At 39.9% G+C, this 27,281-nt stretch overlaps 1 protein-coding gene across 12 annotated transcripts; it reads right to left on the bottom strand.

The window, feature by feature from the left end:
- Nucleotides 1–233: 233 nt before the first annotated feature.
- myrf (myelin regulatory factor) lies at nucleotides 234–27,281 on the bottom strand. Of its 12 annotated transcripts, none has more exons than XM_034204927.1 (29): nucleotides 27,254–27,281; nucleotides 25,990–26,087; nucleotides 23,297–23,918; nucleotides 15,270–15,360; nucleotides 14,827–15,135; nucleotides 14,254–14,315; nucleotides 13,364–13,586; nucleotides 13,161–13,261; nucleotides 12,914–13,028; nucleotides 11,499–11,694; nucleotides 11,335–11,411; nucleotides 11,127–11,255; nucleotides 10,933–11,038; nucleotides 9,907–10,107; nucleotides 9,519–9,627; nucleotides 8,699–8,808; nucleotides 8,451–8,611; nucleotides 8,269–8,341; nucleotides 8,100–8,182; nucleotides 7,945–8,013; nucleotides 7,752–7,835; nucleotides 7,481–7,542; nucleotides 7,271–7,321; nucleotides 6,635–6,865; nucleotides 6,380–6,473; nucleotides 4,232–4,294; nucleotides 3,748–3,853; nucleotides 3,324–3,398; nucleotides 234–2,860 (listed from the first exon to the last, which is right to left on the bottom strand). In XM_034204927.1, the coding sequence occupies exons 3-29, from the start codon at nucleotides 23,340–23,342 to the stop codon at nucleotides 2,780–2,782; spliced, it is 3,108 nt and encodes a 1,035-aa protein (XP_034060818.1). In that variant the 5' UTR covers nucleotides 23,343–23,918; nucleotides 25,990–26,087; nucleotides 27,254–27,281; the 3' UTR covers nucleotides 234–2,779. The 12 variants fall into 12 exon arrangements, with proteins under 12 accessions (XP_034060818.1, XP_034060820.1, XP_034060821.1 ...); XM_034204929.1 differs by having other exon boundaries at nucleotides 11,127–11,237; XM_034204930.1 differs by having other exon boundaries at nucleotides 10,948–11,038; nucleotides 11,127–11,237.

Raw genomic sequence — 27,281 nt, 5'->3', positions numbered from 1 at the left:
TATCAAGAAAACAGGCGTCAATATTTATATAAAATGTATGAAAACTACGCTGGGACTGGGACAACTCGACTTTATGGCTTATCGGCTGCCCGCCACCTGAACGGTTTATATCGGGGCATAACGTTTAAATGTAATTTGTTGTCATAAATCATCTGCTGCCACCTATTGGACAACATTAGCATTTTATTTTGATCTAATGAAGTTTAGCAATCAAACAAAACAGACAATTCAATCACAAATGTATTTACTACATGCATTTACATAGTATTACAGCATTTATTTTAACAAAAGGCTTTGAAAGTGTAACAATAAAATGGGCAACAAAGATAAAGTTGTGAGTATAAAGTAGTACTCAAAGAGTTTTAGTGTTATGGTATTTTTCCTTGAACAACAGTGCTACAGTTGGAAATGTATTATTTTGAGTGTGTGTGTGTGTGTGTGTTTATGTGTTTGTGTGTTTACAGTCTTGTCAATCATTTATGGGCTCCATTAAATGTTAATATATTATCGATAATACAACAACCAACCAAAACATATCAACTATAAAAACAAAATTATAAAACACATCAGATAAAAAGGAGCATTGGTAGTAACACAATGAAGCTATACAGTTACATGTAATGCAGTTCTTACAGAGTTTATGGAAACAGTCTGGTGCACCGGATAGAGCAAAGCAGTTCATATATACAGTGCAAAAAGTGCTACAGTGGTTTCAATATGCTAGCTAGTGCATTATAAATAAGCTAAAACAGTACACTATACCCACTGAAATCATAGTAATTATACTGGAAGCATTGTATAGTATCTCAATGTCATGATAAATTCCATACATTTTTGTCTGATGGCTGTTTTTCCTATTGAGTATTGATTTTACATTTGACATACATTATTCTGTTTTTTTTCTTTCTGAATACAGACACATATGAGGAATGAATTTTATAACATAATACAAAATAAGTAGGGTGGTAAAAGTAAATGGAGAATGGTTTTAAAACAAGAAAGCATAATAGAAAAAACAACAACTTCGGTTATACTCAAAGTGTTATCACTGCATAGTCTTAATTGCATAGGCACAGACAAAGTATTCAAAATATCCAAGGAAATACACAAAATAGTCCAGTGTATATTATCCAATTTTATCTCTGCAGTGTACAAAAAGAAATGCAACTCCTTCTCAGCTTCATGATCGAGCCATTAAAATGGAATTTCTTTAGCTGAAGCAGCCTTTGAGTTGCCTCTGAGCTGAGATGTATCATTTTAGAGAAATGATTGGACATGCACCTGAAATGATATTTGCCATTTATTGCCCTGCCAGCATTTTATCCAGTTAGCAAAATACAGTGTAAGCTATTTCAGTGTTTCTTGAAATATATTGTCAGTGTTTGACTTGTTGCATTTCCATTATCAGATGCCAGGAGCTGTCAGTGTTTTACATTTTCATTTCCAGTGATTTTTTTCCAGATCCAGTTTTATAGAATGTCTTTCAGTGAATCTGCTAATAAAGTATGTATGACTTATAAACCTTAATTTTAGGTACGATAATAAGGATTTCTGGATAGAGGATAGAGTATCCATATAACATTTAAAAGGGACATATCATACTAATTTTCAGGTTTATACTTGGATTTAGATTTTTTTGTAGAACATCTTTTAATGCTTTAATGTTCAAAAAACACATTATTCTCACCGTACTGTCTCTATGAATGAATATATCTGTATAAACCTCTTTCTGAAAGGCTCCATTTGGGTGCCTGTCTCATTAAGCAGCCCCCCCCCAAAAATCTGCTGTGATAGGATTGCACGAAAAATATGGCACACCTTTTCATAAGTATTTCTCCAGCTGTTTGTGTTAGCAGTCAAACTGGGGCCGATATATTGTAATGTCACATACAGTAGGAAGGCGAGCAGATTTTTTCCTGATCCAGGCAGCCCACATAAAACTGTCTGGGTTGTCTTATTTCACAGTTTATGAATTGCTAGGCACTCTAGCCAAATGTTTCTTTATAATATGTCCCCATATATGTAAGAATTTGATGTTTCATGTAATGTCAGAGTTTAGATAGACATACAGCAAACTATTTCTTCTCTGTGCAGTGTTTAGTCAGATGCTGCGTGAGCAGACAGCAGACAGTGTAGTCGACTGCAGCAGCCTCCAACACAATGCTCCACTGTACACACCCAGGGTTTGCCAGTGTGCACTACTGAGGTATAATTTCAGTGTGAGCTGCAACCATTCACTGAGGACTTCAGCGAAAGCCAATGATTTCCTCTCCAGTGTATCAAACTATTGTGTTTTTGTTTTCAGTTGACACTGGTTTCAGTGTACATACAGATTCATTGTATACAAAAAGAATCATAAATGTATGCAGAGTCATACAGTTTCTTAGCCTGGACTTCATTTAAAAACTTAAATTCTGCTAAAAAGTAATTATGGCTTCTATAAAGTATGGACTTGGTGATCATTAATAAATTGAGCAATAAACGTATGGTCTCAGTTAACAATGACACAACACAGTCGACAATTACAGAGATCTAAAACATTTTCAGTGACCTGTTTCACACTCCAGTGATCACAGCAGAAAGAGATGTCTTAATGCATAAACATATGGGGGCGATTACAGTGGGAACAGTGGTATATAGTTTCTGTATGAAGATCTTTAAAAAATAATGTACAATAATAAGACAGAAACCCATCCTATAATATCAACAGTGTACAAATGGAACCACAAAGGGAAACTGTGGTGTATTGTAAAGACACTGGGACACATCGTCTTCCTTCTCATACACAGCTGCTCTGGATGAGAAAATGGTAGTCGGAGTACGGTGATGTTTCTCCTTCAGAGGCACAGCTCACTTCACTCTGTCCATGAAAAGCAGGTGGAGACAAAATGCAATAATCAGTCGTTGACTTCATTCAAACTAACTCCTACAGGAAATGGATCACAAGTACTACTGGGCAAAATGGAAAAAATCTAACATATAACTTTTATTACCAAATACCTCAAGTTTAATATTTTGGCAATATTGTAACTATTTTGTGCTTTCATAAAATACTAAGGAAAATTGACAGTAATATGGATATAATGACATATAAGAGGATTAAGCCAGAAAATAGAACAGCTAGAGTTTTGTAGTATTATAAAGGACATTACTTTACTGTAAAGTAGACTTTAAAACCCACTAAAAGGTGACACTGATGCCATATAACGATATACAATATACAAAATCTAAGTCGATATCGAGTCTATTCCAGTATATTGATATGATATCATATATAGATCAAACAACACAACGCAGTGCCTGAAAGCTTTTAGTTTACTCACAGACAGGGAGACACGGAAGTGATAGGCGATGTCCTGGAAGGACAGCACGGGCACTGACCACAGGTGATGAGTCCCCTTAGAGGAAAATATAAAGAATATAGAGAGTCCGCAAGATAGTCATTTGCAATATGTTGCCTTTACATATATTTACACTCCCTTGTGTATCTGAGAATAACACAACAAAAGATGAAGCAAAATAACTAAACAAGACAGCAAGTCCATACAATAAATACAACATGAGCAGGCAGCAGGGTAGCTGTTTTATTTGTTATAAAAGGTTACATTTAAAATGACAATTGAATATGCTACATGGTACTTTGTCACCTTTTCTTTAAGGCCACTTTACAAATACAAGTATAAATAAAAATGATAAAGAATAAAACATGTTTTGATTATATGATGGATAATGATTATCAATGTGTACCTTTGTTGATGTTCTCTGTCCACCATAGAGCTCTGTCTCTGTGTGGTTGGGGCACAAACGTCCCTTGGTGGCTCCACATTGTTTTACCCAAACGCTGTTCGTAGACCTGCAATTAAATCATTATGCTCCATGTCTCTGTGCCATACAGTTGACATGTTTTATTAGCTGCACAGGTAACACTCTGTTTTAAAACTTTGTTTGTTGACTAAAATGTGGCATTTGTTGAAGGGAAAAGGTCAAATGTATTAATCTAGTATAACATGTGTGAAATGTAGTTTAGCTAGTATAGCAACTAACTGGAATGAATTGACTGGTGTACCAAAAAGCTTGTCTTATTTTTCATTCAATATAATTAGTGCCAAATTACATGGTTCTTTACAGCAAACCTCCTAGGAAATTATCCGTAATTTAGAGATCCATAAAATAAAGCAATACCAGTGCAATGCTTGCAGGTATTTGGATAGGTTGATGTTTGTATACTCACGTCATGTGCAAAGTGATTTGTGAGATGGAGGAATTTCTGTTTCCAAGGAGTGAAACTGTGTAGCTAGAGTCAAAAGAGAATCATAAAATCAGCATTAAGCATCAAGACCTGAATTCAAACTCTAATTGTGTAAAAGGCAAACTAACAGAGAATGGACGAATCAAAGGAAAATGTCAATAAATTATTGCAGAACAAAACGTAAATCACAGGCTATACTTCAAAATGACAACATCTTAACTCTAAGATTCTCTTGTGTACAGTAAGGATGGGACGTTGTTGACCTCAACTGATGGAGTGTTAGGGCGTTGGAAGGAACATTTTGAGGAACTCCTGAACCCGACAACTCCGCCCTCTATGTTAGAGGCAGAGCTGGAGTATGACGGGGGATCAACACCAATCTCCCGGGGGGAGGTCACTGAGGTCGTCAAACAACTCCACAGTGGCAAAGCCCCGGGGGTGGATGAGATCCACCCAGAAATGCTGAAGGCTCTGGGTGTTGAGGGACTGTCATGGTTGACACGTCCCATCAACGTTGCGTGGAAGTCGGAAACAGTACCGAAGGAGTGGCAGACCGGGGTGGTGGTTCCCCTTTTTAAAAAGGGGGATCAGAGGGTGTGTGCCAATTACAGAGGCATCACACTACTCAGCCTCCCCGGGAAAGTTTACTCTAAGGTACTCGAAAGGAGGGTCAGGCCAATTGTCGAACCTCAGATTGAGGAGGAACAATGCGGATTCCGTCCTGGTCGTGGAACGACGGATCAGCTTTTTACTCTCGCAAGGATCCTGGAGGGGGCCTGGGAGTACGTTTATCCGGTCTACATGTGTTTTGTAGACTTGGAGAAGGCGTATGACCGAGTTCCCAGGGAGTTACTGTGGGAGGTGCTGCGGGAGTATGGGGTGAGGGGGTCTCTACTCAGGGCCATCCAATCTCTGTACTCCCAAAGCGAGAGCTGTGTCCGGGTCCTCGGCAGTAAGTCGGACCCATTTCCGGTGAGGGTTGGCCTCCGCCAGGGCTGCGCTTTGTCACCAATCCTGTTTGTAATATACATGGATCGGATTTCGAGGCGTAGTCGTGGGGGAGGGGGTCTGCAGTTCGGTGGACTAAGGATTGCACCACTGCTTTTTGCAAATGATGTGGTTCTAATGGCTTCATCGGTCTGTGACCTTCAGCACTCACTGGATCGGTTCGCAACCGAGTGTGAAGCGGCTGGGATGAGGATCAGCACCTCCAAATCTGAGGTCATGGTTCTCAGCAGGAAACCGATGGACTGTCCACTCCAAGTAGGGAATGAGTCCTTACCCCAAGTGAAGGAGTTCAAGTATCTCGGGGTCTTGTTCTCGAGTGAGGGAACAATGGAGCGTGAGATGGGCCGGAGAATCGGAGCAGCGGGAGCGGTACTGCAGTCGCTTTACTGCACCGTTGTGACGAAAAGGGAGCTGAGCCAGAAGGCAAAGCTCTCTGTCTACCGGGCCATTTTCGTTCCTACCCTCACCTATGGTCATGAAGGATGGGTCATGACCGAAAGAACGAGATCGCGGATACAAGCGGTCGAGATGGGTTTTCTACGCAGGGTGGCTGGTGTCTCCCTTAGGGATAAGGTGAGAAGTTCGGTCATCCGGGAGGGACTCGGTGTTGAGCCGCTCCTCCTTCGCGTCGAAAGGAGCCAGTTGAGGTGGTTCGGGCACCTAGTTAGGATGCCACCTGGGCGCCTCCCTAGGGAGGCGTTCCAGGCACGTCCAGCTGGGAAGAGACCAAGGGGTAGACCTAGGACCAGGTGGAGGGATTATATCTCTTCGCTGGCCTGGGAGCGCCTTGGGATCCCCCAGTCAGAGCTGGTTGATGTGGCCAGGGAAAAGAAAGTTTGGGGCTCTCTGCTGGAACTGCTACCCCCGCGACCCGACCACGGATAAGCGGGAGAAGATGGATGGATGGATTGATGGATTATTCAAACACTTATTTCGTGAATATCAAGTAGGCAAATAGTGTCTGTCCATCTCTCCAGTAGCACTAGAGACTTAGAGAATCAATGGCAAGGAGCATTTTAGCGTTTTTTAGGGGACCATCACATCTTTAATACACTTTACATAGCTTTTTTGATTTGTCAACCATCTGTACAATGTCAACTGAAAACTATTAGACAAATGTACCTGCAGCTTTCAGGAGTTGCACAACTTCGTGCTTTGATCTCTTGGTTTGTCTCCACGATATGTAGAGAAGTCAGAGAGGGAGCTGACCTTCCTCCTGAAAAAGTAAGAAAAGCCATGAGCACCGTACCCATACTGTAGCATTCTTCTGTACAGTATGCAGATAAGCTTTGTTTGCACATGGCTTAACTGTGTTTGCATACTACATATAATATGTGTGAAGAAAGTGGCGTGTCTGCACTGTGTTTGTGGGTTCACCCTTTGTGTGTAGGCTTCGTTGTCTGCGTGGCAGAGGCTGCTGACCCGGGGGCAGGCGGTTGGCCGTACCTGTCCCGCCCAGGTCTGTAGGGGCCGGCCTTTTGGACTTGGCAAAGTACAAAGGTGCTGAGGTGTGACTCAGGCGGTTTCTATTGCGGCCGTCCTTGTCCAATTGTCTGGATTTTGCCTTCTTAATGATGGTGCCTGGCGTGGAATCAAGGCTCCCTAATTCTAGAGAAGAAGGATAATTAACTTGCATCAAAGACAGATGTACACTACAAGAAAACATCTCAAATGTTACATTTTATTGCGCCTAACTCATGGAACAAAAAAAGATACTTCCTAAAACAAAATTCACCTATAACTTGAACTTGGTCTAAAATCTTTAAACTTCACATTTGTTTATGTTTACCATGTCTTATTTGACTCTTTATTCTATCTACCAAGTTTTCCATCCACATTGTAAGATACTAAGGCTTTTCATATAATGGCTTTTAGTATTCTTATAATGGTATTTCCTCTTCTGTATATGTCCTTGTTGTTGTTGTTTTGTTTTCATTTTTCATTGTAAATGACTAGCGCGCTTCAATAATCTCACATTTAAATGTGTTGAATATATATTACTTGCTTACTTACCTAGCATGGATTGGTTGTTACTCAACGTCGAAACTGCAGCTGATTGGTTGCCTATGGATGAAGTTTAACAACAAGCTTCAGTGAGAGGATGAGAGAATCGGATCTCAGTGGAATTTGCTTATATTTATTTACTATTCCCTGAAAGAGCTGGTTGATTGCTTTGCTTTTCAAACTACCAAACTCATTGTGGTGATCAGTAACTTCACTCACCTGGTGCAGTGGTGGTTGACAGTGGAGGACTCTTGCGTGAGGATCCCATTGCTACTCTGGACCTGGACCAATCAGATGGCAGTACAGGAGTTCAAGAGCCGGTTTAACATTGATATACTTGAAACCAAATACATTTTTTTAATGTTTGAATACATGACTCATGATCTCCTTTCAGACAGGAAAAAAGAAACACCCAACTACGCAAGACTACTGGAGCAGATCAGAAAATGAAACAATGAAGGAACAAGAAAGGCAGGTGTTGAAAGCGTACCATGGGCAGACAGGCGGACAGAAAGTAACAGTGGCAGTGAAGGGAGGCATCCAAGAGATGTAGAGAACACACGAAGGAACATAGCTACAGAAAGCAGGAACACATTTGATAGAAAATACATTAATGGAGAGGTAGAACATTTATCTATTTTTACTATAAAACACAAGTGTCTTTCTACTTCAAATGCACTTACTCGTCTTTCTCTGGGACGTCTCCTCTATGGTGAAGAGTCAACACATAAAGGACAGACATGGAAATGACACTGTTTGGGAACAAATAAAGATCATGTCACTACTGCTTTATGTTAACCCACCAATCTCTCCTTAAGCACATGTTGCTCAGTCTAACCTGAAGGCCATGACGATGACCAGAGCCAGGATGGTTCCCTGCATGAACCTCTGGCTGATGCAGCCTTGATCCTGAGTCGGAGTCTGCAATAAAAATCCACAGATAACATGAAAGTTGTAAATCCTGCTGTTCACTAATAACACAATTTAAATACATCACTATCACACACCTTTCTGCCAGGTTTGACTGTCTTATTTCGGAGCGGGCCACTTCCTGTTCTGCTGAAATAACTGCTTGATTGGCTACATGGACAAGAAAAAATGATCAATTCATTAGTTTTTCTATCATACAAGATTCTCTCTGTCAATGTGTGAAACTTAATTGGAAGGGATTTCTGCTCATTGCTCTCACCTGACAGTGCCTCCACTCACGGTGCTCTTCATGCTGTCCAGACGCCGCAGCTTGGCCAGTTTGCGGCTCCAGCGCTCAAGTTCGTCTATACGAGTCTCCAGGTTGTCTGTCAGCTTACACAGCTCCTTCACCGCTCCCACGTTCTCCATGAAGATACGATCCTTTGAAATAAGAGGCAGAGCTGTTAGTGAGTACGGAAGTGATGTCCGAGAGCCGTCAACTCTATGCATGTTTTGTGTCTTCATTACCTTGTTGACCACTAACAGTTTGGGGATAGTTTCTCCATTTGTGCACACCACATCACCGCCCTCCTTCACTGCTTCAGGCAAGATTTTCTGAACGTCTTGAGCGATCACTCCTGCAAGAGGAAATAATGAGAAATGCTTAAGTGAAAAAGAGCAGCAAAAAAAGGTAATGTCATTCACAGCACATGGAGAATAGGACATATCAAATATTAAAACATATTGTCCTGCATGACGGACTCCGAAACATAGCAGTTTTGCACTCTTTGTTCCCTCATCTCGACAGTAAGATATGTGGTTAACACAAGATTTAGAGATCTTCATATTTTGCTTTACGACATAAAATATGGCAATACTACCCCACTGTTGAATTTGAAAGCCTTTGCCAGTCTAAGAAGGCTGGCTATATGAGACTCAAGAGGTTATTTGGTACATTAAACATAATCAAACGGAACAAAGGGAAACCCATCTACTCAGTGGTTGTGTAGTTGAGATCATATAACAATGGTGTAGTTTTCGTTTATAGCAGTTTAAAACGTTAGCTTTTACTTCTGGCAATTGCGTTTATCTTTACGTTATCTTTCTGAATGAAATGTGCAGGTGAGATAAACATTTGTTTTCTACCTATCTTTTATTCTGCAATAAAAAAAAAAGTCAATGAAAAAATACCTTCGGCCATTTATAAAGGGAACCAATGCAATGCTAACTCCAGGGTAGCATGCAAAATGCCCTAGTGCTTTATGAAGATGATAACATGTGGAACAGTGTATAAAGAAATAAGGAGATGGAGACAAACATTTGAATCGGTTATTTATGAGGTTGTTACCAGTATCTGAAGTGTTCTCTATGCCCACGGAGGCAGCAAACTCAGGCTTGAACTGATAATGGACGAGCCTCATCTGAGAAATCCGTTTCAAATTGTCTGTAGTGTTGACCTACACACAGACAGAATGACAAAGATGTCCATGCAGATGGTATGAAAAACAATGTTCATGTTGCAGATGAAAATGCTTGGGTCAAGAACAATGACAAGACAAAAATAACTTAAACTGCACAGTCAGCGGTGCTGAGCAACGGGCACTTGGATGACATGATTCATGATGACAAGCACACGAGGCAAACAATGACACACTGAACATTTGGAAAACCCACGCACGCGCACACACATGCACAAACACACACCCATATACATACACACTGAGTTTCATCCTGACCTCCTGGACATTTTCTTTGGCCCTGATGTCAGACGGGTGCACCAGGGAGCCCATGACCTTCAGGTTGCCGTGGATAACGAGGGCCTCGTCTGGCCGGTCGGTGTTGATGCCAACTCTCCCGTGGTGGTAGACCGAGTCTGGCATCTGGCCGCGCTGCCACAGCACCTCGCTGTCACTCTCAAACTGACCAGGGTTGGATGCCTGTAGCAGAGACATAAAGGAGAAGGTGCACATTGACAGTAGGTCAGATGCTTCTAAAAATGATGCCAAACAAAAAATAATAAAGCCCCCCTGGGAGGCCTGACTTAAACTTCTGGTCTAACACATAACCCTCTGTAAAAACACTACAATTAGCTGTTTTTACAAATGTTCTTGTGAGCTTTAGAGTTGCTGGTAAGCAGATGTTGTTAAGGCTTGCTGTTTCCTGCTGTGCCAAGCTAAGCTAACAAGCTGCTAGTTCTATCCACATATTTAATGTAGCTAGATATGAGGCATGAAATCAAATAGGCATGTTACCAGAATTGTTTAACTATATCCATTACACAAACCAAGATGTAAGGGGTTGACTTTACATTAGACCTGATGTAACCCATTGACAAAAAGTAAATTATCGTTTCAAAAAGCTCTAATGCTTTTTGAACTCATGCACTATATTTCACTGTTTCACAATTCTGAAGTAAAAACAATGCCATTTGTTTTCCAGTGAAAATCATGTATCTCTGGCTTTATTTATTTCTAGGGTCAAATGTTCCTTTATGGGCTAAGACAATTCTCTTGATTTGACAAAGATATTTTTTAAGCTCTTGATGGTTAATGTTTTAAGGATACATGGTTTTCACAGCACAGCGTACTGCATGTATTTGAGCGTATAATAAGTGTGCTGGGAATCACAGCCACGCAGATTAAAGATATGGAAAAACAGAAGAAGGAGATGGTGGAGTCATTTTGAAGTGCAGAAAGATATGTCAAGGAGACCAAAGCTGTCACATTCACAAGGGGTATGATTGTTTTATGAGGCAGACAGACATGGCCAGACGTTACCCTGACGATGATCCTCTCCGATGCTTGGGCAGCCACAGTGTAGCTCTGACTGTGGGACTGAGCATGCAGCGCCACCACCAGCATAAAATACCTGCAGGACAAAAACACCAGGAGTGTTACTACTGGAGATATAATGTGAAAATAGGGAATCATATGTTTCCATGTGTAATGTCTTTCACCTCTGGTCAGGGTTTGGTTTGCCCTTCTTCCTCATGTTATTTGCCGTGGTCTCGCTGAAGTGAAGCCGCCCCACTGTGACCTTTGTGACCTGCTCTGACGGCAGGGTGACCCTGGGAAAAACAAGATTACTGACACATAGTAAAAACATTCATCTTATTCAATTGTTTACTAGTTTTTAAACACATCTTTTAAGGTGTTCACACTCACATCACTGGCTTAAAGGGTCTCTTGCTGCGGTCAGACTGGGACTGCTCCACACTGATGGATTGATTCACAGACTCCACCTGGCAATAAAGAGAAGAAAATATATAAATAAAATACTTTATCATCTTTCATCTGGATGAAATGATCACTATTTTGCCTCTGTGCACCTTTACTCCGTTGAGTTTGAGATAGAAGCAGTCGATTGGCTGCAGGCCGTCACTTGTCTTGATGTACTTGGGATCTCCCAGCATGCCTACGTATACCGTGACCTGGAAATGATTCTTCTTCTGGCAAACAAAAGCATCATCAGCCAAGGAGAAGTTGAAGCCCTTATCAGCGTCAACGCGGTAGGTTGGCATCGGACTAAAGACAGGGGGAGAAATTATGACATATTAATAGTGTGATAAGGAAAACCACTTTTGTTAGAACATTACTGTTAATGCAGAGTTCATATTTTTCACCAGTGGGAGACTCTCAACTCTACCACAGGGGGCTTTATATGTTTTAAGGTCGATGCCTCAGAGAGGTACACACATAGATGTTGAGGGTTCAGTTTCTGCTTTGCAAGCAGGATCACTAAAACAATTCTGATTAAAATTGGTGGAAGGGTGTAGCATGAGACACAAATAACCCATTAGATATAATATAACAGGAAGGATTGATGCAAAGAATGTAGCAAAAACAACAATGAGCACTAAACTCTCAAGACTGATGAGTTCAAGGTGATGATAACATCTTTATAGAAATCAAAGATGTTTTTTTTGGAAAATGTACATCAATGATAACATGTAAGAAGAAAAAAAGACCATGGTCTCAGATAGCAGAAGTGGCTGTTGTCAATTAATTAGCTGTGTAAAATAAATGAAAGTCAACTAACACTACCTGGTGGAAAAGTAAAAATATTGACAGCTTAACGGTGATTCTTAAGTGAGAAGAGAATTGATGATTGTGTAAAACACCTATTTTAAGTTAATATAGGCAATTGACTGAGAAAGTGCTTATTTTTTTGTCCTAAACCTAATTATGATGGTTTCCTATTAAGGATCTGCAAGTTAAGAAGTGTCAGTATTACAGTTTTTCTATTTCTTTTACCAGTACTGTGATCATCTGAAAGACTTAATAAATCAAATTTAAAACCAATGAACAACCTCTGTGCCTCTACGTATGTGGAGTGTACTAAAAATGGTGAAGTGCAACCAGGTGGTTTTGATAACGCATCTGAAAGGTCTTGTGAGTTCACTTTAACCTTACTCCCCATCTATACTTTTTTTCTATTTTGGCATTCACGAGCACAAGAAGGTGTACACTAATTTCTCCCTTTACCCCCTCCTCACGTTGTCTTTCTAAGCCGAAACCCTGCACACTCTCACTCCCCCGCACAGCTCACCTCTGAGGAATTTGTAGACCTCTGCAACCCAGCTATTCCTTTGCCTCTCCCGCTTTATGCTTTGCTGAATTATTTATTTTACCAATTATAGCTTCTTTCATTTTTGGCTCTCTGAAGAGGGCTTTCAGCTCTTCTCCCCCCGCAAAAAATGATGACCTCAAGATGTACAGATATGCCAAAATAAATTCCACCCACAGCTCTTTGCAGTTTGTGTCATACAGCGGTGTCCACTTGCTCTGCTGGTGCGGCTGCCATTTAATGCACTGATAGTTTGGATCCAGGTAGGAGTTGTCTGCATCTGACATTAAACCTGTGACAAACAGAACAGCAGTTAAAGAAAGATATAAACAGCCAACTAATATCTGCAACTGTTCTAAAGTCTGTGCAAAAGTCAAAGGGTAGGTAAGAGCAGGGGACGTCAGGTAAAGAAGATGAAAGATACCTGGTTCTTGTTTGATGATACCTGTGAGGATTTGGGAATTGAGGGTGCTGTTGGGAGAGTCGGAGTGCTTCCTCTTCTTGGCCGAGTGAACAGGGATGCTTCTGTGGGACGAAATGGAAACACTGTTAAAAAGCTGCGCATTTTCTACTCTCTCCCATTATTTACCATACTGTACAACACAACGCTGTTTCTTCAGGACTCACTCCTGCCCCTGAGGATGCTGCAGCAGCTGATGGAGCATCTGAGTCTGCTGGATGTCTCCACTTCCACTTGTGGCTTGACCAATGGGATACTGTGATATCATGGTCTCAGGCTTCATGTACATGTCCCGATGCATGCTGGGATAGTGCCCGTGCGGCGGGAGGGGTGGCGTTGGGGTCATTTGACACATGTTTTCTGGTGTCATGGTCCTGATCATGTGAGGATCTGAAGACACAATGGGGATATATACACTGACCAATTAAACACATACAGAAAGCAGCCTTTCCCCCCCTAAGATCAGTCCGTTCTGTTTTACAAACTGCAGTTTATTCTACTTCCCTCTAACCTTAGCTAAAGGTATTTTCCATTGTTTCAGACTGGAGGGATGCCCATCAGATAACACTATTCCACACCTTTTTACTAATGGGCAAGACCAACACAGGGGTGTTAGCGGCAAGAAGCACATAATGACTTTGAGTATCGTCTTTGTTGGAACAGGGCGAACATACATTTAAAATGAAAGCTTATAAAGTTGAGTCCAAGAAATTTAAATTGGTAGATACAATTCTTTTTTTTACAGACAAATTATGTAAATTGCTGATGAATAAATGACAGACACGCTGCATTCGATAAATTGATTGGTTTGCACATTCGTTTGTCTTTATGCTCTGCCTTAATACACCAAAGTGATGATAAGAAGCAGGTATTGATTTGACTGTGACCCACATACATCTTAAATACTTCAGTACCTTTCTTTCTCCCCTCTGTGTCTGAATGCAGTTTGCAGATCCTAGCACCATTTCTGTTTGTTATATTCTTATATTTGTGTGTGCCCCTTGTCACATTGTTTCCACGCGTTTTTACAGGGAGAGGACAAATATGTGCTACTTACCATTCACCTGCTGAGGAGAGTAGGGCTCTGAGCTGGAGTCAGGGGGGGACTCAGGTAGTGTCCTGAAAAAACAGAAGGCAGTTGATGTTATGGTCACAAAAAAAACAATATTCAAACTTTCAAATCATAAAAATCCCCTACCATGCTTGAAATGTGGACTCCCTTCCTCATATATACTTCTTGTTTTCTAAAGTGCCATTACATTTAAGGGAGAAACCCTGTGTGTGTGTTCTTTACACAAGATTGTGTGCGTCAGGATTTCTTTTTTGTAATTTGACTCTCTCTCTGTCTGTTATCAGTCTCCCTCCCCCTCTTGACCAGCTAGTGGTTTATTTGTATAAAAAAAGCTTAATCAAGTATTGATTGCATAATGAACCTGTAGTAAGGTGTGTGTGTGTGTCTAGTTTCGTTGTATACTTTCAAATGATATACTGCGTCATCCACTGCCCTCGTGTTTACAAGTGAGTTTTGGGAACATCTACAACATGTCTTGAGCATTCCTAAGTATTAGCTCATTCTATACTTTCTCCTCATTGTACCTCTTGCTATCTAACTCTGTGGTATTTTGCTCACCCTGGAGCGTAGTGGCCCCTGTGCTCAGGTTTGACGTGAGCCTGCTGCTGCTGCTGTTGCTGCGGCTGTTGCTGGTGTTGGTGCTGCTGCTGTCCCTGCTGCTGTCCCAGGCAGTGGTAGTTGTGTCGGAGGCCCAGAGATGGACCTGGTGGATAGGCGTTCTGACAGTTAGGGGGCCCGGGCGGAGGGGCTCCTTGGCGCAGAGGAATAGGGGGGCTCACACCACACACCAATCCCCCAGAGGAGGACACTCCTGCCTGGGGAGATGAGTAATTCGGTCCTGGGGCGCTGTGGACCTCTGAGAAACAGCTGGGGAGAAAGAGGGGGGAAAACATAGAGATTAGCCTTCACAGAAAAAACAAATTCCTCTGTAACGACATGATCTGATTCGGTTGGTGCATGTTGTTTTGACGTTGCTGGGCAGGTTTGGAGTCCCTACTGACATGTCAGTGCTATCGTCCTCCTTGCTGATGTACTCTTCCAGGATACTGGTGTCGATGTTGGCTGGCTCCAGAGAGCTGATAATATCATGACCTGTGGTGAAGGGAGGGTTGGGAACACAGAGGGGAGACGGAGAGCATCTGGGAATTAGCAATGGGAATCTTTCAGCAACTCAACACACCGCCACAAATCCTCCAGTTTCAACACAATAACTATCACTATCACATTTTGCTTACTAAGTTTGTGTATCATTTTCTAGCTTTTCCTGCATACTCCTGATTACTTTCTATGAATGCATTTATATCAGAAATAACACAATTATCACAATCATGTGAAAAAGAAGAGCTGATTTGCTTTCTGAGAATTTAAAGATTAAGGTTACAAGAGTGACCAACAGTTTAGATATGTGTTAGTAGTCAACATTACAGATCACATACTGATGATTCATTGCCATAACTGCTTACACATATAGACTGGAATTTTGTACCTCAGCTTTTTAATCCAAATATATAATATACATATATCATTGATAATAATAATTGTAACATTTTTAACAAAGTAACTTCACTGGATTGTGTTGTCTCCACTTTCTTTGTTCACAAAAATAATCTTCTCGTAAAGATAAACTAAATCTAGAATGTAGCTTCTTCCCGTCGAGTGTAGCGTGATTTGTAATACTTTTTATATAATGACATAACATATATATTTGTAATTTCATAATTCCCTAATTATCCCCTCACCTCAGGGTCATTTTCACCCTTTGATAGCCAAATCCTCACCAATCCCAAACACATGACCCCACTTAAGCTCTAAAACAGCAACATGCAGAACAAGGGGTTGTGCATATATTAAGAAAAGAATAAATCAATATATAAAGCGCCCTTCCTAAGAGCGTTCAACTCAAATGTTACAAGAGAATACATATCTTTTAAAAGCAGGCACTCCTCAGAGACTGCAGATTTGTGGAAACACAGCGAGTGTGAGAGAGGGGGGGGGGGGGGTGAATCAGAGGGTAAGGACCTGGTATATAGTGGGTGGGCAGGCAACCCCAGTCTCTCTCTCTTTCTACCTCTGTCTTGCTAACACACACAAGACACACACACACACACACACACACACACACACACACACACACACACACACACACACACACACACACACACACACACACACACACACACACACTGGTAGATTAAGCAGCTACTCAGTTGGGAATGCAAGGAATTTTTTGTTAGCATTTGAAAAAAAGTCTCCTTTCCCCCTTTTTTTTGTCTTCCTTAACGCTTCATTTTTAATCAGAAATGCAACTGAAATTAAACTATTATTTTCATAGTACCTTTCCTAACTTCCTCCACACATTGCTACTGTTCACCACAAATTATGAAATGGACCATTTTATCTATGTGCCGTGTCACATCCAACAGAGAGTTGACAGCATAAACATCAACATCTTACAATCTCATATCAATAAAACCCACAAACCAGATCACTTCGTCTCCATCGCGATGAAACCAATTCAACAACCTCAATGTTGTTCTTTAACATTATAAATCGTCACGTTACGATGTTTGTGGAGACGGCTAACAAGTTTACACTGACTGGCTTTTCACGATACAAAGTAACAGATGGTTAATGTCTCCTAATACGTGCCAGTACAAGGGTAGGAAAGCAGGATGGTTCCCGTTAAATAAGATCCAGATGTGCACCCCACCCAAATAGGCAGTAAATTTACACTGGCAGGCCTGATAACGAAAAATAGAGAGATGGACAGAGAGGGGAGGGTAGATAGATGGAGGTTGAGGAGAGTGGGGGCAAGAACGACAGTATACAAGTTTGAGGTCCAAGGATGGGGTGATAGAGGGAAAAACCTACAATATTGACTGTAGAGAGAATATGAAACAGAGATGTAGAGAAAAGTCCAAGAGAAGTCCAGGACCAAGAGTTCAAGAGTAGCAGAAGACCTTGATTGAAATTTAAATAGGCTTTGACTTTTACATCAACTGCTTTATACCCTTTTCACAAAGATGAAGACATAATCATTTGAAAATAAATTAAGCAGCTGCAAATAGAGATGGACTATCATGACTATCATAAAGTAAGTACTAAGTTGTTTTTTTAGATTTTTACAGATACATTAATTCTATTTTAGCTTTTTCTTTGTCTCTATCAACTCCTGATTGGAATATCTAGCTCTTTATCTGCTTCTTGCATTCATAACTAATAAATAATACAATCACAGGTCTGCGGGAAAGACCTGTGACTCAAACATCTAAGACCTAACAAACTCACAAAGCATCAAAATATCATTTTTTGCAAGTCTTTCACAACTTTCTATCTGTACATGTCTTTCGAAGCCAATGAACATGACCCCACATATACAGTGTGTTTGTCTTTCCAAGACAGTTTCCAAACCTTTTTCTACAAAAAAGTTGTTGTCTTTACAGTGTGACATGTCATATACATGAAGATTAAAGAAAAGTTATTTATAATGCTTTCATTTAATGCTATTCTTTTGCATGTAACGAATAAAACATAAATCAAGTTACTGTAACCTCCATATCAGTGAATCAGTTTAGTTAAAATAGTTGTGAACTGGATGTGTAAATCCCCCCCGCCCTCTATATTTGTCTCTGTCCAGCTGTGTTCAACAACGAACAGTCAAATGATTGTCAGTCCAACCTCGATACAGACTGGCCTTTTAAAAGATTAGGGGCTGAGAGGGGAGTGTGTGAGTGCGTGTTTATATGTGTGTATGTAAGTGTACGCGTGCATGTTTGTGTTTGTTTGTTTGTATGTGTATGTGTTATGCCACCATTTCAATGCCTTGGTTGTCAGCAGTCATAATCTAAAATGAACACAAACAAAGGACCAAGTGTGCTAATGCCCATCAAACATGATTTGACTTAAATCAGTCAATGAAATGCACATATCTACCTTTTTAAGTAAAAAATAACTTTAACAACGAAATGATCTTTCTGTAGAGTTTGGTAAACTACACTCAAGGCCGCAGACAGGCTTGAAAACAAATTTGAAGGAGAATTACAAAAAAAAAACCTAAACCAACTTCAACTTAGTTTTGTATGCACTCACTTGTGTGTGTTAATAATTAAACACTTTCGAAGGAGGACAAAGTCCATCTGATAATCTTGGCTAAACACCCACAACACATATACACACATATTGTACAGAGTGAATAAGCTTATATAGATAAAGCATCAAATTACATCCTGAACCAATAAATAAAGCTTTGCAGTAAAAATGTAAATCCAAATTTGTAAAATAATTCAAGGTAACAGGCAAATCTAAGTATATTAACATGTGCCATTATTTTATGAAATATATTTGAATTGACCTTTGGAGATCATTTTCACAAAAATCAACAAAATATAATCTGATGGATTATAGTAATGTCAAATTAATCAATGTACAGAAACTAACAATCTTTCAGTTGTACAATTTGCATTGTTCAGAAATGATTGTGCCTACAATTCACATTTACCACACAAACAAATAGAAAGTGATACAAAATGTTTCAAATCTACGTGTTAGACAGCTTTGAGATACAATCTGAGAGATTTAGACCTTTTCAATTTGTTTAAAAGACAAGGTTACTGTTAAAGGATTGAAGAGCATCACTATGACACACATATTAATTAGGAAGAGACTACAAACAGAAAGCCCCTCACTAGGTAGGGACTGATAAATCACTTTTAAAGAGAAGCAGAGCGGACAGAGCGGCAGAGTACCTGCGCGTAGCCAAAGCATGTTGATGTCCTTGAGATGAAAGCACCTGAAAGAGAAGATGAGAAGAACAATTCCTCTCTAATTTTTCACATGTTTCCCCACTCGGGCTGTGAGACTTTCTTCTGTAGACCTGAGCGTTGCAGATCAGGGTACAAATGTATGTGTGTGTGTGTCTGCGCGTGCATGCCTATGCGTAAAAGCATATGTGCGTGTGTGAGAAAGGCTAGGAGAGTGTTATAATAAGGATTATTCCCCAGTCATGAGAAAGGGCTGTACCAGGCTACCACACACAGCCCTTGTCGCACACAAGCACTGGTCGCACCGGTGGACCTGGCTCAGGAGATTACAGCAGTGACAAGGCTGGGACTGAGACACGGAGCAAGGCTGGAAAAAACCCTGCGAATGTAAGGTTGAGTTTGAGGTCCAGCAGATGAAGAAGAAATGGAGAAGGGAAATTAAGATGAGGGTATAAAGAAGGAAGTGGCCAGAAGAAATAAGTAGCCTAAAGATGTAGTAACATGAAGAAGAGGTGGAAAAGTTGGCTTACTAGAGTGATAACACAGAATTCAGAATGGAGACTGTCTAAAGAATATATAGGCTCATGTAGATGAATAAAAACTGTGTGATTTTGTTTTTAACTATTGAATTTTAGACAGAGCAAATCTGATAAAGACCCGCAGTCACCATGTCCGATCCTGGGTTAGACAATGACTAACAGAATATTGGATGCAGACATCTCTTTAGAGGTTTTTTTTCCATGACAACCTCTCTTAAGTTATAAAAACGCACACACACCCAAACAAATGCAAAAAGTGAATTAAGTTCCACGGCAAACAATACGCAATGGTTGAAGATTACTGAGTTGGCAGTCAGCACCGGGTGAGGCACAACAGTAAAACATCTAAAAACCTACTCGTAAGCACCGTAAGCCTGGCTGCTCAAAAACAATACATTCCTCAGACCGCAATTCACTGCTAAACCTATAAATCAGAAGAGAAGTCCAAACTTCACCTCACAGGTTTTCCAAGATGGACGACGGCCTCCCCATCCATGATTCACAACTACTGTGGGAGTACAGCGGGACATAATTGGAATTTTGATATAGTAGCATGTGTGATGATGAGTTGTTTATCTTTGAGGGCAATATGGAGTAAGAACCACATTAAGTCCCTTTTGACTCAGAGGGTTATGACTATGCTCAACGGTTAACTTTTGGCAGATAAGGGTTTAAAAATAAACTCTCCCATATTAAACAGGTTTATGTTTTAATTGAAGGGTTTTCAGCCACATTAGCAGTGTGGTTCTGTGGATGGCATTTTTCCCCATCGGTCCAGAATGAGATATCTTAATACCTAGTTGAAAAACACTTCTCTGGCCCATAAGGTTAAGATCCTCTTCGTCCAGTTATCCAATGACATTTGACCTCCTAGGTTGAACTCGTATGCGTTTGTCTATGTCCATGTTAACTCTGATGAAGTCCCTATAGTCTCTTTGCATTATTACCATTGGATGGATGGTTATGACATTTAGTACAAACGTTCATGATTGCCTGAACATGAATCCCGCTTCATGTTCCCATCTAGCACCAACATGAGGTAAAATGATCTGGAGGTTACTAAATGGATTGTAATAAAATATGTTACATTCATATCCACCTCAGGACAGACTTTAATAATCCTATGACATCTAGAGCTACTATCAGGTCAGCCTGATACTTAGTTTATTACAAAATGGCGTTAGTTAATGACATCAATGACATTTTCTCAGCCTCAGTTGTACTTTCTTGTATGCTTGATTAGCATATGTTTGTATAGTGAACTAAGAGGTGAATAAGGGAAACATTGTAGCATTGTTCTTGTGAGTGTGTTGGCATTCTTACTATGGCTAAAACAATTAACTGATCAATCGATTGTACTTTAAAACTATTTTTTGTAGGACATTTTAGAAACATTTGTTTGAGTGACTCAATTGAGAGGATGTGCTGGTATCTTTGTCATATTCGGTTGTAAACTGGAAATCTTTGTAGTGTTGGTTGAACATTTGAGGGGTGTAACTGCCATTGTTGGGTCTTTTATAATATTTTAAAGACCCAACAAGTCACAGCCCTTTTTCTGATGCCAGTATTGAACTAAAAGCACAGACTTGCAGAGCAGTGGTTGTAAACGCTTATAAGAAATGTTTTATTTATATACAGTCTGATGGATCCACATTTATTTCAGTGGCAAAAACAATTAGTTTCCTTCCGTAAGATCCCAAACATGTAAATGAATGTTCTCAAACCAATGTGTTTTGCCTTAAGGACAAGCTGAAAATGTAGCGCAGGCAGAGAGGGTCACGGTTTAATCAAGTGTTTGGTTGACTTAAGATGGGGCATTACTTGGAGTAACACAACACAACAGCAATACATGTCACGATCCTTTAATGTACAAACACGGCGCTGAGAGTGTGTGAGCGACTGTTTGTTGTCTGAGTGAGTCAGAGAGGAGAAGGTCAAGTTTTGGGGGAGGATGGTGGTTTAACTGGGTTTCTCTCAACAGACCAGTCCCTCTCCGCCCTGAGTCTGCACTATCTCACCTCCTCACCCTGTCTGCTCACTGTCACTCTAATGGAGTCAGAGAGAGCAAGCGCCAAATACCCGAGGGGAATCACCAGTCTCACCTCATTGTGTTTTAACAGCCACCAGGGCTATGCCAGGAATGTACCCCGTGCATTAGTGTGAATGTATACATATTTCTCTAATCCTATTAAAACAGTTTACCAGTGCCAAAATCCATTATAGTGCTGTGCGTGTGCTTCTGTATGAGCGTGTGTCTCCTACAGATAAAAGGCAAGATGAACATTGATACATGATAACATTAGTTATCCAATACATCAAATTGATGGCTCTCTGATGTTACTTTTTGGAACTAATTTCAATAAAAAGTTAAAAGCCCTGAATCCACTCCGGAACAATTTCACTATAGTTAGAGAAGGAACAAGGTAAATAGAAAAACAAGCAAGGCGGCACCTTCTGTATACTTTTCATGGACAAGTTGACATTTTAGTCCAAGCAAAAGTGGCTGAAATAAAGCCAAAGTAAGAACATCTCTCTTACTCCCAAAGCAAGAATGTAAACACACTAAATTCCTGTCAGAGTGGCAAGGAACCTCTGACAGTCATGAATGGCTGTGTATATTTAAGTCAACACTTTGTGTATACTATAATCAAGTGTTAAGTCTCTCAACAGATAACTTATTATACATAAAGCACGGTATGTGTTTTATGTGCACTTGACTTCTGGAACATTTGACTTTAAGTGTCTTTAAAAAAAAAAAAAATTAATAAAATGGGATTTCTGTGGCAAGCTGTAAATCACAGAGCAGAAAGAAAAACTTAATGAGACAAAATCGAATTGTCTTATCTGAACTATTGAACAATGACCAGTATACAATGTTATTCATTAAACACAACTCAGTCAATATGTTTAAGTCTGCAGGTTTACACATCCAACTAAGATGTACAAAAAGAGGGTTGGTAAGAGTGTTGCACTTGTTGAAAAATATGTCTAACTAAACTCTCTATGATTTTAAAGTCACAGTCAATATTATATATTTATAAAGATTTAGATTGTGGGCGATAAACATAAAGAGGTTTTTCTTCACTGCTTTTGTTTCTTTTTATGGGTGTTTTCCTTATGATGAGCAACACTACATCACTGGTTAAACTCCCATTGCTCATGTCTCTAACACACACATTGTGCCATAGCACCCCTTGGAAAACACACCATTTATCTTGACTTGAATTCCTCCACCCTTCACCCTCCTCGTTTTTTTTTTTTAGGATTCCCCGTTTAACTTGATCTGTTACCCATCACCAGCACTTTTGCTCCCTGCACCAGTTAAACCTCCTGCATTCTTGCATTTATGTTTTTAAGATGAAGAGCCAAGAAGGAAGGTTTAAGTGAGAAACAGAGCACTGTAAATGATGCATGGAAAAGCCACAAGTCCTATAAGATCACTTGCAAATATTATAGCTCTTTCTATTATGATGTTTACCACCTGCCATGTGATCTGTGAATCAGAATAGTATAAACCAGGCTTTTTGACTGTGTTAACACACCAGCTAAAACTGGATTTGACAAGGTGTGATACATTTAGTTTTTCAGCTCCGAAAAACAAATAATGGTAACACAAATCACACATTTTATGCTCAACTAGGCCTATCACTTTTTCTGTTCATTACGTATTAATGCTGAACTGTAGGCTATTAATAAACACAATGCCTATAATAAATCAGACATTCTTACCTTCAAAAAATCTCTGTAACGCTTCTGTTTCATCTACCACGTCCATCCTAGCGGGTCCCGCATAAAAAATCCATCCATTAAAGTATCCCCTTTTCCGAACGAAATCAATTCGGATGGGGGAAACTTTCACAGACACATCACGGAATTCAGATTATACTCTTATCGTCTTCGTCTTGTATAAATTCACATACATCCAGCGGTTCATGCGGAGAACTTCTCCCGTTCAGCAACTTGGCTCTGGATTGACGTCCCTTGGCCAAACGCCTCCAGTGACGCTGCGCAACAGGCTATAACTTAAAACTGAAGTCTTAGGTGTTTATTTTATAATTAAGGTGCCGACACAAAACTATATAAGAAGAACGTTAGAAAAATTACCTTCAGGCGCACCTTGATTTCAGCTCCTTCAAGCTTCATAATAAAGTTGGGAAATAATTATCATAAATCCTGGGAGAAAATGAGAAATCGTCAGGAAATAATTCGTTCAAAAAAAAGTAAGAGTAAAAGTTGGCTAACTTGAGTCAGAATGTCCTGTGTTGCTTCTCTTCGTCCTTCGCCTCTCCCTCTCTGATGGGATGTGTGCAGCAGGAGGAGAGGAGGCAGGTGAGGGATGTGCGCCAGGCTGCTGAAAACATCCCCGGACACAAAAAAGTCTGTTAGGAGCGTGTGTTCATGTCTGTACTTCAAAGTTGGTTTATATAAAGCTTTTTTTTTTAATCAACGTTTTTTCTTTTTTCTTTACCTCATTTGAAGACTTAAGACCCTTAACCGTATAAAGAGCTGCGTCGATTAATCGATTGACTGGTCATGAAAAGAAAATGAATCAGCTATTTACTATTTTGATGATCAAACCAGCATAAATGTTTGACGTTTCTGGTTCCAGTTAATAAAATGGATTTTGCAGTCTTTTCCTTATTATATTTTAGAAAAATCGAATTTGAAAACATCACTTGGGTTCTGCATTTTTAAAAGGCAATCCATAATCTGGAATTAAATTAGGTTTGAATAGTTGTTTTGATTAGATTTAAACATAAACATTTTGTGTAAATATTTATTTTATGGAAAATGTTCTTAAACAAAGATGCCTTTTTTTATTGACTTTTCGGGCCACAACATCTAACACTATTGCCTTTCGTAATTTGATGATTTATATTCTATGTGACACATAATTATGTTTTTCCTATACCCGGTCCCTCCCGTTTTTTCTTCATTTTTTTGTTTGGTAGAGGCTATATAGATGTGTTTAAACACATTGTACACCCTTCGGAAAACATTTAGGGCTTAAAATTAAAATGTATCCAACTTTCCTTCAAACGTTCTAAAACACTTAAACTTAATTGAATCAGCATGCAGTCAGGTCAGATGTGAGGATGCCTTGAGAAAATGCTTCCAACACACTTCATGTGATTAGCTGTCAATTTCAGAATTAACACTTCCTGATTCATGTTGCTAAAAATACATATTTTCACTCTTCCTCAACTAGTGTAAAAACATTTGATATTTGTATGTGTTCTTAAGAACGCAGCCTTTTAAATTCCTCCAGCTTAAACATCCATACAGTAACAGGCGTGTTTTGTGTCAAGGCTTCCCAAGGGTCGGATTTAAGGGAATGATCCATTTCTCTCAACCTTATCAGCTGCATCCCACCCCCCTTATAACAATGCCACTGTGTGCAGCCCCCACGGCCTTGACGCCCACCCCCCCTTCACCCACATGTGAGATGCTGTTGTGTTGTCTTGTTCCCCCACAGCTGGAGCATCTCCCTCTACACCCCCCCACCCCTCTGCTTTTCCTCCATTCAACCCAAACAACGCCTCCGTTCTTTCAGCCACACTATGCAGATTGTTTTCAGAGGACAAGCAAGAAAGAGAAACAGAGAGAGGCTGCAGGGGACAATGAAACAGCTGGCTATGCTAAAGCAGTTCATTTCGGTATTCTATATTTCTTATCTCATATACATGTAGCTCTCTCACTGCATGTGTTGGTGTGCGGGTGTAGCACACTTCTACCAATCTTGCCTGTTGTGTCAATATATATTATATTATATTGTGTTTTTTTTAACAAAGTCACATTAAGGGTCTCACCTGCTGCTTGTGACAAAAGCTACAATTATATGTTAGGATCAAGGTTAGGGTTAGATTTAGTTTAAAGTTTGGTATGTAAAGGTAGAGTCTCAGGGGAATTAATGTTGCCAAGTCAAGCAAGGTGCACATAAGTGGCAAACACAAGTTGTGTCCCGATATGAAAATGAACTCTGTGGAGGGTTATTAGCCTTCACTTCACAATTTTCTTGTACAGTGTAGCTTCCATTCTTTATCTATATGTGGGCAATGATTTATTGATTTTCGGTTACATGGCGGTAGCAGAACAAGCTGAAAAGAAAAACACGTTCACATTTTCAACAAGTTTTTATACGCCTAATATCTTAGCAACATTTTTCAAATTCAGAAGACATGATGCAGCAGCAAAAGCAATACTTTAAATTGACCTGTCCAAATAAATAAATAAAGTTTTTTGTTTTGGGCTCAAACTTCTGAAAACATGTTGTTTCTTTAGCTGCGAGGTGGGATCTATGTTCCCCAGCTCATTACCATTTTCAAACGTTTTATTTTCTCAGCAACGTTTCTCCCCTGAATATCTAATGTTAAGCTTTGTTCCCTGTTTTGTTTGCCTTGGTCAATATGTTGAGCACTTACAGAGTAACTTCTCCCATTATTTGACCAACTCTTAGGTTGTAGTTCGTCTTTCAGCCAGTAGGTAGAGATGTTCATCTTTTTGGATGGAAAAGGACAATCTGAGGAAAGAAATCAAAATGAGGGTGCATGAACCAGGTAAGTAGGATGCATTGGTTGCTATAGACATGCTTTAACGCAAACATTACATAGTCAGTCGTTGACAGCAACTTTGAATAGAATGGGTTACAATACTCCTGTTTTGCGGTGCTGAATAAATGAAAGAAAGTGAGCCGACTTTGTTAACTGTTTTTCTGCCCAGCTCTCTCCCTCAGCCAGTGGAAGATCAGCCAGTATCCTTTTAATTTCAATAAACTAAGTAGCTCTGAAGGGCCTCTCTGTCACTGCCTGACTGATAATAACACATCTATCTCTGTAACCAGCTGTCATATTTTACTTTTTCCAGGGATGGCTGAAGCAAATATATTTTATTTCCTGTTCACTTACAGATTTATGATTAGAACGAGTGAGTATGGTACATAGCCTATCACACGTTGCCTTTTTTCTAAGTGTTTTTGATGTACTTGTAGAGTACAGTGAATGTGTCTTTTGTGGTCAGGCTCGGATCAGTGTTGTCCTGTTGATGCCATGGTTCATTGTCTGTCTGCTGATCTTGATTTCAATCCATAACATGGAATTTAACATCGGAAACTCCACACATATTGGATCTGTTTATACATTTCCCATGACACAACTAATCGCATTAGTATACTTTAACCATCTCTGTCTAGTAAATGCCCATGTCTATCAAATACTTGACCCCAGACCTTATGTTATAATATTTTAGTTTTTTTCTTTTACAACACAATAGTCTATGGTCCTAACTGAGAGAAGGGACTTTGTTTTGGTTAACCTCAAAGTGACGGTGTTGCATACGTTACTGTAACGGAAGTGAGTCTCCACTACTTTTGTGCAGAGCTACATTATTGACATTTTTGCTGTATATCAGGTTGTGCACAGTTAGTCATTGTGACGTTTTACACAGGAACACAAGGGCTAACCACTAAAGTAATGACACAAGCAAGTATTAAAGTCTTTATTGAATGCCGTTATGCACGTTGTTTAGATGCCTGGTAATGCTTGGTAAAACATAGGCCTAATTACAATGTGTGATTAGCAGAGCGATCTTTCCGTGGCTCAATCAATCAACCGTGGCTTCAATGCAATTGTGTTAACTTTGTTAAAATTGTAGCCTATATTAAACAGCTATCATGTACTAAACCCTTACCTGTGCTGTCCTGTCTCTAATCTCAGAG

This window comes from Gymnodraco acuticeps, unplaced genomic scaffold (genome assembly GCF_902827175.1).
Source record: "Gymnodraco acuticeps unplaced genomic scaffold, fGymAcu1.1, whole genome shotgun sequence".
In the NCBI taxonomy this organism is placed as follows: Eukaryota; Metazoa; Chordata; class Actinopteri; order Perciformes; family Bathydraconidae; genus Gymnodraco; species Gymnodraco acuticeps.
The sequence above is the reverse complement of the archived record's forward strand: the minus strand, read 5'-3'. Positions and strand labels throughout refer to the sequence as shown.